The sequence below is a fragment of the Urocampus carinirostris genome, chromosome 19, assembly GCF_059441175.1.
Source record: "Urocampus carinirostris isolate Australia breed hairy pipefish chromosome 19, RoL_Ucar_1.0, whole genome shotgun sequence".
Classification (NCBI taxonomy): Eukaryota; Metazoa; Chordata; class Actinopteri; order Syngnathiformes; family Syngnathidae; genus Urocampus; species Urocampus carinirostris.
Genome location: NC_142367.1, coordinates 5,286,328 through 5,300,537, shown reverse-complemented (window position 1 = coordinate 5,300,537; position 14,210 = coordinate 5,286,328). Strand labels below are relative to the sequence as shown.

Genomic DNA, 14,210 nt, shown 5'->3' with positions numbered 1-14,210 from the left:
GAACACCACAAGGGACATTAGATTGTATCTGCTCGGCTTGCTAACAAACCCGACAACCTCGCCCAAGGAGAATGCCCGGTAGCAAATAAAAAAATATGCACACCTTTCTGTTAGAACTGTTGTGCGAATTTGATTGTGTTAGGCTCAAACTTTCAACTGTGCAGCCCTTTAAGACTGTGCTATACAAATAAATATAACTTGTTTTAAGTCATCTACCTCTCTCTTTCTTTCTCTTTAATCGGCATTAGCTCAGGAGGTAGAGCGCTCGTCTGGGGTTCAAGAGATCGCAGGTTCGATTCCCAGCTCCTTCGTGTTATATGTATATGTATAAGTATCCTTGGGCAAGACACTGAATCCCTAATGCCCCCTATAAGCAGTTTGGCGCCTTGCATGGGTGCACGACCTCTATTGGTGTGTGAGTGAGTGTGAATGGGTAAGTGTGAAGCACATTGTAAGCGCTTTGGGAAGTCTTCATTGACTTGAAAAGCACTATATAAATGCAGATCATTTCATTTTCATTTAATAATCTACAAGTCTGGTCCACGTAAGAGTGTTTCGTCTACCTCCCCCTACGCCCCCTGACCTGAAATGAGTTCGACACCCCTGACTTACACGTTAACATCCTGCACTTAAACAACAACAACCGGGTTGTGTGTGTGCATAAACACACACATGTTACTTAGCCACTTAGTGGGAGGAAATCCCTTAAGAAGTTATCAGGGTATCTAAGCGCCAACAGGAAGTTGAGGTGCCGCCCTCGCCCACTAGAGCGCCACGTTGTCTGCCACACAAACTTAAAACTTGTTTCTTTTCTTTCACTGTTCGCGCATTCCCTCCACAACACCTCACACGTCTTGGTGTACACCTACTGCAGATAAAACGATATCCAAAGTTGATACCAATTACGATCGTTGTTTTTTGGGATCAAATTTGAATTGGTAAATGCTTTGGATAGTTACAGCTGAAATTCACTATGATAGAATTTCTCAAAACACAAATGTATAAGAAGATAAATGCTGAATAAATGGTAAATGCTCCAGAGGTGTGCTTGCTGGAGTGTTTCGGATCGTTGTCCTGCTGCACAATTAAAGAGCATTGAGTCCGAGGACACGAACTGATGACCTATGTTCACCTTCAAGATTTTTTGGTAAAAACCAGAATTTATTATTCTGTCAACCACGGGAGGTTTTCCTGGTCCTGGGGCAGCAAAGGAGCCCCAGACCATTTACGACACCGGCCAAAAACGGCATCCACTGGAGAGTTCCAAGGCAAAACCACTGCTGCCACAAAGGAAAGCCAAGTGTCCTCTCACATTTGCTAAAAAGCATCTTGATTATCCTCGAGAATTTTTGAGAAATATCCTGTGGGCTGATGAGTCAAAATTTGTTTTTTTGGGGAAGTAGTGTGGCCTGTTACATCTGGCGTAGGAATGTCACAGCATTTGACAAAAATAACTTTATGCCAAGAGTAAAGCATAGTGGTGGCAGTGGAGGCACTTCGTAAGGTGTGTCTTGTACAGCGTGACGGTGCCCATCCCTCTTCAGGCCATTTTCTTTGGTAGGGGTTAGCTACCCCACATGTATGAGATACTACTGGTTTACATGTTTACGAGTAGCAGGAGAAGCCTCGTGATCCGACTCATATACAGCTCCTTCATCATCTGTTCGCCGGTGTTCTGTGTAAAGCGTCATCCTGCTCTTCGGAAATAAGCCATACCTCGGCATTGATTGGCAGCAGCGTGTACCAATACTAATATAAGTTTATGAATCACAGAGGAAAAACTGTTGGTTTTTTTTTTAGTTATGAGTATATTACCAATGTAAAACACTTTATTTTAATCTTGGTACTTGGTGCTCGGTGGTATTCCTCACCCCCTCCTATTGTTTCTGTGTAATTCATTTTGGCTGATAACATAGAGATTCTTTTTTATGAAAAACGTGTGCTTTGGCTCAAAAAAAGGTTGAAAAACATAGATTTAGAAAACCAATCAGATGTGAGCATTCACCGGAGAGGGCCGGCCTTTCCCCACCCTCGCCTCTTTCAGATTTCTGACCCGTCCAGATGATATCATCTCTCCGTGGTGTTGTTCTGCATCTGTGCATTGAAATTCTAATGGCATCGGCAGGGTTAATTTCCATGATCATGGCTGGTAAGTTCAAATGCACATTTATCTTCAATGGAGTTTTGATACTTTTGCATGTTTTAAGAGCTGCAGCTCACTATAATTTTAGTATTCGATAAATCAGTCGATTCTTTTTTATTTATTTATTGTTTTTTTTTTTTTTAAAAACACTTTAATTAATATTGAGTTTTTGGACAAATGGTAAAATCTGCACAAAACAACAGCATATTCTATCATACAAAACTATGAAAAAAATGTAACAATAAACAAAAATACATACAAATGTATGCCATACACCTACAAATCAACTCTATTCCTACCACCTTATCCAAAGAGTATATTACATTTGGGATTATCATGCAAATCAAAAAAGAATAATGGGATATACATTTCATTTTAAGTCTAGCAAATGTTTATGTTCATAAAAAAAAAAAACAGGAATGTATACCCAACCTATAAAATGTCAAAGAATTTGTTTTTGTTTTTCAGGGGGGGTTAAATATTTCAATCTGACAAACATTCCCAATGTGCAAATGATATATAATATGCATAAGAATCTGCCCCATAGACATATCATTATTATTATTTTTCTTTTTATTTTATTAATCAATTAATTATTTTATGTTTTTAATTGTTATCTTTGTAATGCTTGACTTATTGAGCCAATTTAGTTTGTAATTATGTTATGTTCAATAAAAAATGATTTTAAAATGTGTAATACTTTTTTTAACCATAACCTTCAACATCACAAGCAAATTAAACACATTTATTTGCATTGATTTAACTTAGTTATTACATCTCGACACAAAAACTCGATGATGCAACTAGTTCCCAACGCTTTTAATAATTAATTTTATCGATTTGTTGTCACGGCCGTAATTTCTGTGTAGTTTACAATGGAATTGAATAGAATATAATATAATAATAATAATAATAATAATTTCCTTGTATTGTCAGTCTGTGTAACAATGTACACAGAACGAAATGTCGATTGCATCTGACCCGATGCAGCCGCAGCCAAGAGAGGGCGCCGCCGACCACTTTTTAAGTCTTAGGAATGACTCGGCCGGGGCGCGAACCCGAACCTCCCAGTCTACCTTTATTGTCATTGTTACAAAATGGGTTGAACATATTTTGACAACGAAATCGGACGTGGCACTCCAGTTCACATTTTACGGTGAGGATAAAAGAAAACAAAGAAGATAAAGGTTATAATTTACACAATGTTTACACAAGAAAGTGTGGGCATGTAGTTTCAGTCTGAATCGCCGAAAAGTTAAATCGTAAATAATTAAAATGTCCTTATTTATTGTTTATTTATAGCACCGAAAAGTGAATCCTTTTAATCTATATTTTATTCTTCTTTTTTTTGTGTATTTGATCTTTTGTTTGAAGTAATACAATGAGTAGGTTGTGTCTTTTTTTAGGGACCCTTCTATTTAAATGTGTTACGTATAAAAACAAACACAAAGTTTATTCTCGTGGTTGGACTAAAAATTACATATTTTGAATTTACATGTTTTAAATGGTGTGTATTTCAGGGATTCTCTCTTCATCTTTAGTTGTAAGTTTAAATTATTGAAAAGTTCATTGTAAAGTGAAAAAAACCAATTCATATTACAGTGGTATAATACAAATCAATCATGAATTCATTTTATGCATCGTGTCAAATGATATTTGGCAGTATAGTGATAATATGGATCCAAAAGTCCTGGAGTCCCCATCATCAGTATGGAGGACCAAAACTTCCCAAATTAATATATATATATATATATATATATATATATATATATATATATATATATATATATATATGCTGCTCTACGTATGAACGAGAGATAGGTTTCCTTGTAAATTGCTTCAGTGCTAAATTTTGTATGGAATGTATGTTTAAGGTTTGTATAAGTGTGTTTAAGGCTTGTATACACAGCCTGTATTGTTTTGTATTAAAAATAAATAAACATTTCATAAAATAATATGCTCCAAAAATATAAAGTTAAGTTCAATTTACCTTTGGAAGATAAACTTCAAGAATTAGGCCCTCTTCTCCGCCGTGGTAGAAAGTGGATGAAAAAAAAGCAATCCAACCATTTGTTCAACCGCATCAAGCTTTCTTATTCCACTTTCATTTCAAAAGAAACGGCTCGCCACTTCTTTACACTTTACAACCACCATATTGAAAGGATGCACAAGATATTAAACAATAAAAATGTCAAAGTTCTTAGCGCGCTGGACATTCAGGATAGAATGTTTACACACGAACTAGGAAGAGGAAGCGGATTTCTTCTTCTTCTCAAGGCGGCGGAAAGAAGCACTACAATAATGTCCTTTACTCGGAAAAACGTGCACACACTACGAAATCTAACTTACAACAATGTCCAAGTCTTTTTCGACATCCCGAAAATAATGTTCGTATCTACTGTTTTTCGTAAGTTCAACGGTCGTAAGTAGGGGAACGTCTGTATTTATATACATTGACTATACACACACACATATATATATATATATATATATATATATATATATATATATAATCACCTTATTAGCCCGTGGACTGGGTATTTGTAATTTTTGGGGAAATTTGAGATCCAACTGGGATGGGAGATCTTTGACATGATTATTATGTTTTGTTGGTCGACTGTGCTTATGTTGACCTTTTAATGATGACAATATGATAATAACATAGTAACAACTTATTTTTAACATAAGTTGCTGTTTTATAAATACTCAAACTGGTCGTTCTTCGAGCTCATCGATCACAAAAAAAAAGCAGCTCTCAGGTTAAAAAAGAATGGTGTTCCCTGTGCTAAATAATACACAATGTCACTTGAATTTTTTGGTATTCTTGTTTTTATCAGTTTGTATTTGCACTTTTATTCATTTCTGAACATTATACACGATTGTATTTTAAGGGCATATTTGGTACTCCATCTCTTTGTAGCTTTTGTGAGCGTGTGCACGGCCCAACAGACACAAGTCCAACCGACTGTACAAATCTTACTGGAGCTAAGTAAAGTATTTGCATATTTTTTCCTCTTTCCTCTTTCATTAGCTGATGTCTCATGTCTCTTTCCAGCCACCGTCCAGAATCTTTCACATCATTCGCCTGACTGGTATCGCTTAGGCACAAGTGAGTACACGCAAATTGTCGCAGTTTTGTGTGATGGGGTTCCAAGCTCAAACCTTCCTGTGTGGAGTTTGCATGTTCTCCCCGTGCACTCCAGTTTCCTCCCACATTTCAAAAACATGCATGTCGGGTTAATTGATCGGTCCAAATTCTTCATAGGTGCGAATGAGCGAGTGAGTGTTCTGTCTCTGTGTGCCCTGCAACTGGCTGGCACCCAGTTCAGGGTGTCCCCTGCCAACTGCCTGAAATTACCTGGGATGGGCTCCAGCACCCCCGTGACCCTACTGAGGATAAGGGCCGTAGATAATGGATGGATGGATGTTTTCCAAGCTTACAGATTTTGCTCTTTTAAAAAAATGAACTGCAGTTTTAAATATGTCCACTTGATGTCACTCAAGCCAGGCAACATTCGCAAAGCAACTGTAGTAATATTTATCTCTCTTTTTTCTTTTTTTGTCTTTCTTTATTCTCTCTTTCTCTCTATATTCCTCTCTTTTTTTTCTCTCACTCTCTTTTTTCTTTCTTTCGCTCTTTCCTTATTTCCTCGCTTTCTCTCTGTCCTTTACAATGCCTTTCTTTTTGCTCTCTTTCTAATGCTCACTTTTTTATCTCTCTCATTCTTTTGATCTTTCCTGCTTTCTCACTATCTTTCTCTTTCTTTCTTTTTCTTTCTCACCCCCCTTGTTTCTGTATTGTGCTTTCTCTCTCTCTCTCTCTCTCCCACCCACCCTTTATCCCTTTTTCTGCCTCTCTTACTTTCACTTACTAATCTCTCTCTCTCTCTCTCTCTCTCTCTCTTTATCTCTATCCCTCTGTCTTTTCTCCCTCTCTCTTTCTTTCTCTCTTTCTCTTAAGCCTACTATACTGGCCCCGTGAGATTTTTTTTCCTAGCACGTGACCCCCAGATAAAATGATTTCGACACGCTGTACACACAATTTTCCATTGTGTGTTTGATTGGACTGTTTCCGTAAAGTGCAGTGGTTAGCACATTCGCCTAACATGCAGAAGGTCCCCGGTTTGAGAAAAGGTGGAAACATTTGTCAGCCTGGAGAGAGATGGGTGCCACCGGGCTGTATTTACCCAAGACACACCACAAGAAATGGTGCCTCACAACCCATGTGGTAATGGGATCCAACCAACCATTTTCATTGTGCAGTCTGACTTTAATGCTTCAATGCAAAGATGTTTTGTCTCGGTTTGTCTTGAAAATTATAGTTTGTTCAATTCAATACAAAAATATTGATGACTTTCTCTTGATGTACAGTTTCTTAAAAACGTGTTTGTCTTCTTCCTGATTTCTGTGTTTTTTGCATATGTATCACTCCCAAAGGTTTCAGATCATCAAACCAATTTTAATATCACCCATAGACAACACAAGGAAACACAGGATGCAGTTTGGATATGTTGATTCCATTTAGTAAGGCACCAAACAGATGAAGTTGAGTTGTAAACTGTGAGATGTGGGCCTGTTTAGTTGAGCAAAACTATTATTCCATCGCTTGAAGGGTGACGGAAGTATGCACAGGTTCATTGTGTGAAATGTTAGTGTCTGTGTTTATGAACATCAAGTTAAGAAAGCTCTTTAATCACGAGTATCTATGTTGATGTCTCTGGCCATCTTGATGGGTTTTGTTATGTTTCTGCAGATGCAGGAATGCGAAACGCAAGCTTGTCTGAAGACGACCTGATGGGAGTGCAGCAGAAAATTGAGGAGGAAATCTTTATCACTGAAGACGATGGTCAGTATTAGCCAGGGGTCTTATACTCGCAACCCGTGGGCTGATTGCGGCCCATGAGATGATGATTTAAAGGGATAATGTGTATTATTAGTCACCTTTTGGTGTTAGAAAATTGCATCCTTTCAATCTGGACCAACCAAGTACTTGAGTCATTTTGACCCAATTTTCTGGGCTGTTTGACATAAAACGAGACAATTTTTTGGACGGTTCTAAACCAGTTGCTTCAAACTCATCGCCCAGTGGCCAGTTGAGGCCCACGAGATGATAATTTGAGGCCCTGTCTCAATATAAAAGTTAAAAGGGACAGTGTATATTATTAGTCACCTTCTAGTCGTAAAAAATGTATCCTGTCAAACGGGACAAAACTAGTACAGAACTTAGGTAATTGACCCAATTTTCTGGGTTATTTGACATAAAACTAGCCAATTTCTTAGGTGGTTCTAAACCAGGTGCTTCAAACTCATAGCACGGGGGCCAGTTGAGGCCCACGAGATGATAGTTTGAGGCGCCGCCGTAATATAAAAGTTAAAAGGGACAGTGTGTATTATTAGGAGCCTCCTGGTTCTACTAATACTAAAGAACTACAACTAAATACTATGAAATACTACTGTGGGAATACTGGAAAATACCACTATGAAGATACAAAAAAAATATTACAAAAATAATATACAAATATTACTACAGAAATACAACTACAGTAATACTTGGTTCGTTGGACCCCTTAACCACTAGTGTCGTAGGGGCACCATTGTACTGTGGTGTGTTTTGGGGAAGTACAGCCGGGTGGGACCCATCCCGCTCCAGGCCAACGTATATTTCTACCTGGTCTCGAACTGAGGATTTTTTTCTCGGCAGGTCATTATGCTCATCACTGCCCTACGGAAAAACATAATTATACTGATGACGTGCTTAAAACAAGGAGCTAATGTGCTGTCATTGTGAGTAAACCAATTTTATGAAACTATAACATGTAGCTGTTTGCATGTATTTCTATCAATAAATGAAAAAAATGGATCGACCTCTAGGATTGGCCCTTTGGCCCCATTTTTGGAACCCTCGACTCTAAATAGTTGCCCACAAATTTCTTATAATAATGTATGCAACTTCACAAAAAAGGCCAGAAATTCAGCACACTTTTACCGCAAATCTGGTGCTTATGTTTGTCCCATTGATTTTGTTGTTCCTGAATAAACCACGCCCCTTCCACACAGGTTTGCACTCCATTGGCTACTGGTGATATTAAAACAAATGCGGTAGGTGCATATAAGCTAATCCCCCGATATAAGTATTTTATTTTATATTTATGAATTGAATAATAATAATAATAATAATTTCCTTTGTATTGTCATTCTTTGTAACAATGTACACAGAACGAAATGTCGATACATCTTGGCTTGCATGTGAGTATATACGATAGGGAGAAAATCTCCATGAGGACAAATTCAGCACTCGGTGCTTGAGACGGTACCGCCATAACTATTCAGTTGTACTTTGTAGGTAAAAAAACACAGATAATGTAGTTTTCAGATTGAAGGTTTTATGTGACAACATGAGTGATTCAGTAATTCAGCACCCAATTAGTAACTGAGTAAGGCTCCATGTAGTAACAGCAGTTGAGTAATAAAATTTGATTAAAGGGACAGCGTGTATTATTTAGAGCATCCTAGTGGTAAAACAACTTCATTTATTTAAAAGAAAACAATATTGATCTGAATCATAAGCAAAAACACATAAACCATCGGATACATGATTTTAAAAGAAATTCGTATTTATTCAACATAAGATGAGGATCACCTACAGGGAGCTGACTTATTTGTAAGTTATCTTGTTGCTAAACCTGTTTTTTTTCTCTTTGCTTTCTTTTTTGCATTTTTTCTTATTATTTTTCTGCTTTTTTTCTTTCGTTTTTCTTCTTTTTTTCTTACTTTTTTCTCACTTTATTCTATTTCTTGTCTTTCTTTCATTGTTTTGTCCTCACTTTTTTCTGTACTTGTCACTTTTTCCTTCCCTTTTCTTTTTTTCTTGATTTTCTACATTTTTTTCTGTTTCCATATTTCATCTGTCTTTTCCTTTTTTCGTTCATTTTACATTTTGTTCTTTATTCTTTTTTTGTTCTGTTTTCTGTTTTTCTCCCATTTCTTTTTTTCCTGTCTTCATATTTTTCCATTTTCTATTTTCTTTTTTGCACTTCGTTTTTTTTTTATTTGTTTCCCTTTTACTTTTTTCTTATCGTTTTTCTTCCGCTTACTTCCGTATTTTATTTTCTTTATTCTGACTTTTCTATCTCTTATCTTTCTTTTATTCTCTTTGCCCTCACATTTTCCTCTTTTGTCCCTTCTTTTATTTGATTTTGAATTTTATTTCGTATTTTACCTTTTTTTCATTTTATATTTAGATATTTTTTCTTTCTGTTTTCCTTATTTTCTTCCTGATCCTTCTTTTTTTCTCTTCTTTGTCCGTCTCCTTTCTCTTTTTCTTTTCTGTTTTTTTCTGTTTCTTTCATTTTCTATTTTTTCCTTTTTCTTTTATTGATTATAGTTTTTTCTTTTCATTTTTTTTTCTTTTCCATTCACGAAAGAATGGGCAAAAAATAAATATAAGGATAAAACGATTAAATTTGGTCATTTTGATTATCTGTAGTTTGTAGTTTTCCCTGTGCGTTTTAGCACTCATTTTTCATTTTGCTACACAGTACAGCAACAAGTAGCGGTCAAATATTACTCACTGTCTCTTTAGTAACGCATTACAGTATTTGTTACTGAGAAAAGTAATTGCGTTTCAGGAACGCGTCTTTGAGTGTTTTTTCATGTTTTTGTGTGCTGGTGCAATTGACAGAAAACTTTCAGGAAGTAGAGGAGGTTGCACCAATGGGCGCGGCTTGTCGAGCTGACGTGCTAAGCGAGTTTAGCATTAGCGTTTGCGCATCTCCGTTTGAACAGCAGATGGCGACAATGGACATTGACACCCGCTGCATGCTCCAAAATGTCATCAGGTAGGAAGAAAAATCGCATGATAATGTCCCACATCATTTGATAAAAATATTTGAGTAAAATTTTTTGAAGAACACATCAGATCTAAACTTTGTAAAAAATAATTGTCAGTATATTGCCTGTTCACGCTTCACGGATCCTTTAACCCCTGAGGTCATTGGGGCACCACTTCCTGTAGTGTGTCTTGGGTAAGTACAGCCTGGCAGTGCCCATTCCTCTCCAGGTGCTCCCCCACCTGAAACGGGTATTAGTGGTTTCCATGGATACAAGTAGCAGGAGAAGCTACTTGATCTGACTCAGATACAACACCTTCATCATCTGTTTGCTATTGTTTTTCTGTCCCGCTCTTCAAAATACTACAAATATACACCAAAAATACCACGACAGTCATAGTACAAACATACCACAGAAATACAACAAGAATACCACTAATGATAATAGAAGATTACAGTAATAGAGTAATACTATAAAATACTACGAAATCCCGACAGAAATACTAGAAAAATGCCTTTAACAGGGACGTAATATATAACTCTTTGATTGTGAGTGTTTCAAAAGCAATTTGATGGAATTGGTATATTTAAAAAGAAAGATAAAAATAAATATAACATGTAGCTGTATGCATGTATCTAGTCATTGGATAGGTCCTCAGACCTGGGCCAATGGCCAAATTTTGGAACCCAAGGCAGCCCGCAACTTAAAGCCAAGGGGTTCACGGTCTGGTTTATTCTCAGGGAACTTTACTCTTTTTTATTTTCCAAAGAATCAAGTGCAATAGCACCTCCACTGCATTAAGGAGCAGTGGCATGCTCGTTGGCAGTGATTTGTTTACATTTAACATGCATATAGCACAGAGTTTAAGGGTTGAAGAAGTGGAGCAAACTCTCAAGTGACCCCATGAAAAATTAATCAACCCGGATGAGGAAACGTACTTTTTGGGAGGGCGCGAGAGGATTTCTTCTTCCGAGGGGGTGCGTGACAGAAAATAATTGAGAATCACTGCCCTGTACTAATACATTACCCAATTATCATCAAATTGTAGCCATTTAGATCTGATGTGTTTCTAAAGTTTTCAGTTTTCTGGTTCATTTTTTATCAGTGTATATAAATATTCCTCACAGTGCCTACAACCAGTTGAGCGTGTGCCTGGAGGGCCTTTCCCACTGGTGTGGCTGCTACTACCCCAACGTTGCTACCCACTCAACCTTCTTACGCGTCCACTCAAGCTTTTTCGCCCACTGTCCTGCTGGGTCGCAAGAGCAACATCTAGAGGACGCACCGCACGGCCTGGTCATGGGCTTAACTCTGGCACCTGTTGCCCTTGTCCCCGTGCTAGTCTACATTGTCGGCTATAAGCAGATAAAGAAATGCCGCTCTTGATTTATGCATCCACACTTTTATGTTGACTAAAGGTGCTTTTGGAATCACAGTTTTCAAGTCAGTTTATCTTTAACCGTTATTTTTGGGGGTGAGCGTCATGAGCGAATCATTTTTCATATAAGCAAAAAAATATACAAAATGTTCTGTTTAAAAGGGGTATTTAAGTTTTCTGTTCATTATGTGAAAACCCTTTTTTGATTAAAAATGGCAATAAAGTTAGAACATATACTTTAGATCCGTTCATTTGTTTGTAAATATTGTGACATATCCAGTAGGCGGGGCTCAGCCAGGGGTCAAAACAATACTTGCGCTAGTCAGAAGACAGAGGAAAAGAAAGCTGTAGTCTCCGCTAGTTGTCGACATATTGTGTGTTTGTGTGCCAGAATTGGGGGAAAAAAACGTTACTGATTGTAAATTGAAGCTTGACAGGATTCCAGCGGACGCTACTACCCAAAGAAAAATAAGAGGCGCTCATCAAAAATACTCAGCGTACATTTCATATCAGGTAAAATAAATTAAACCTGTATGATTGTTACTATCGAGTCCATATTACTTATTACATCGGCTAAGTTTCTTGTTATTTTCTTAGCTTCAGCTAACTGTTAGTCTGGGCAGACAATCCAAGTAATTTATTAGATACATTTAATTATTCATGTATTGTTTTTTTAAGAAAATCATCTCTTGATGGCGTTTAGGATGCACGTGAATAGTTAGCTGAGGCCAAGAAAATAGTCAGGTCAAGTTTATTTGTATAGCCCTTTATCACAAGGAGACTCAAAGGGCTGCACAGTAACATTTATGAAAATAGCTACATTAATAATTAAAATAAGCTTAAATCCACATGTGGTCACGTAGAACATTGAGATCAGCATCACACCAAAACCACATACATTATTTTCCGAAACTCTTAACCCAGGTATGTCCAAAGTCCGGCTTGGGGAGGAGTTACGGCCTGTGATCAATTTTTATAGGCCGTACCTTCGGTCATAAAATGAATAATATATGGCCCGCCAGTAATGCTAACTCAAGTATAAAATACATTTGCACTGTTTTTTTTTAATATATAAAATCAAAAATTAAATAAAATCACCATTTCACCAGATGATGGGAGTAGCCCTTTGGCCACTTTGCCCTTGGCTTTCTGTGAGAATCTTAGCCCACCCCATTACGGACATGGCGACTGTAAATAAAAAAGGAAAGTTGACTGTGGAGGCTGCTGCTTCCAGAACAAGTGGAAATTGTGAAGTTTTTTTTCACTGAAATCCGAAAGAACTGCGTCTGCCTAATTTGCCAAAGGACTGGCCGTTTTCAAAGAATATAATATCAGACAAAACATGCTGACTACAAAAAGCTAACTGAAAACTAACATTGTGAAAATGTAAAGCAACTGGAATCTGTTTTAACAGCACAGCAGTGTTTTTTTCGAGGCCCTGCAAGTCAAATGAAAATCCTACAAAGGGCGGGCTACGAGGTTGAATAGCAAGATACTTAGCGATACAATAAGTAATATGGACTCTATCTACAGCAACAGTCATAAATGTTTAATTTCTTTATACCTGATAAGAAGAGTGCGTTACAAACCCAAACACTTTTGATGAGTGCCTTCACCCAATCTTTTCTCTTTAATGCATTTAAGCGGGAGGAGTGTCTGCTGGGATCCTGTAAATCTTCAATTCATGATCACTTATGTTTTTCCTCCAATATTGGTACACAAACACACAACATGAGGACATTTTGACATTGAATTAGCACAAAAGAAAGCTTGGTTTATTTAGTGTTTTGACCAACGCGGAGTATTCTTTTGTCTCCAGCTGTGACTGTGACGTCACGTGTGACATAGGCTATGAATGAGTCTATGGATCAGTTTCAGTACAGAAACTCACAAAAAGACACATGCAAAGCTAAATAAACATGAAAAAGGCTAATAGAATAAAATGAAAACTCATTGGCAGGAAACACTCAGTCTTTGACACACAATTTATCTATGTAGAAGTATTCATTAATACAAACAATAGGGAGACAAACATATTGACCAAATAAAAACCAGTTTTCCAATTTCCAACCAATATATATTGCAAATATACGTGACATATTAGCTTAATTTACATACCAAAGTAAAAATATATATATTTTGTAAACTATTTTTACCATTAGTATTGTAATTATTTTAGTTGTAGCTGTTGTCATGTTTTCAAGTAATCTTTTAAAGGGGCACTGTGTAATATTTGACCACTAGATGTTGCTGTATTGTCTTGTGTCATCGAAAATGAGTACTACAAAGCACAAGTGACTAAATCACATGTTTTTTTCTTTAATTTTTTTACCAAGCCTTTCACAAGGTTTTTGGGGCCCCCTTTAATTGAGCTTCATGTTATATTAAATAAATACAATTTTTCCTGATCTACGGGTATTTCAAAATCAAATCATGATGTTCATGTGTTTTCACGAGGCCCTGCAAGTAGCTCAGGAGGTAGAGCGCTTGTCTTGGAATCAAGGGATCCCAGTTTGAATCCCAGCTCGTCCGTGTTACATGTCGAACTGTCCTTGGGTAAGACACTGAACCCCTAATACCCCCAATAAGCAGGTTAGCGCCTTACATGGCTGCAAGGCCGCTATTGGGAAATGTGGAGCACATTGTAAAGTGCTTTTGGGAAGTCATTGACTTGAAAAGCGCTATATAAATGAAGAACATCTCATTTAATTTCATTTCATTTTTGCTTATTAGTAAAATCTATTATTTTCTTAAGGTTGTGTTTTATTTAGCGCCTCCTAATGGGGAATTAAAAGCTACTTTCATTAAATAGTACCAGGAGTGATTTGAATAATGGGCAAAAATACATGAACTATCATA

At 37.0% G+C, this 14,210-nt stretch overlaps 1 protein-coding gene across 1 annotated transcript; it reads left to right on the top strand.

Annotated features, from left to right (window-relative positions):
* Positions 1-2,054: 2,054 nt before the first annotated feature.
* LOC148346970 (uncharacterized) lies at positions 2,055-11,408 on the top strand. The gene is made up of 6 exons (XM_088323843.1): positions 2,055-2,149; positions 5,064-5,132; positions 5,199-5,252; positions 6,897-6,989; positions 9,825-9,981; positions 11,101-11,408. Exons 1-6 carry the CDS (start codon positions 2,062-2,064, stop codon positions 11,357-11,359), a joined length of 720 nt encoding a protein of 239 aa, XP_088179969.1. The 5' UTR covers positions 2,055-2,061; the 3' UTR covers positions 11,360-11,408.
* Positions 11,409-14,210: the final 2,802 nt, after the last annotated feature.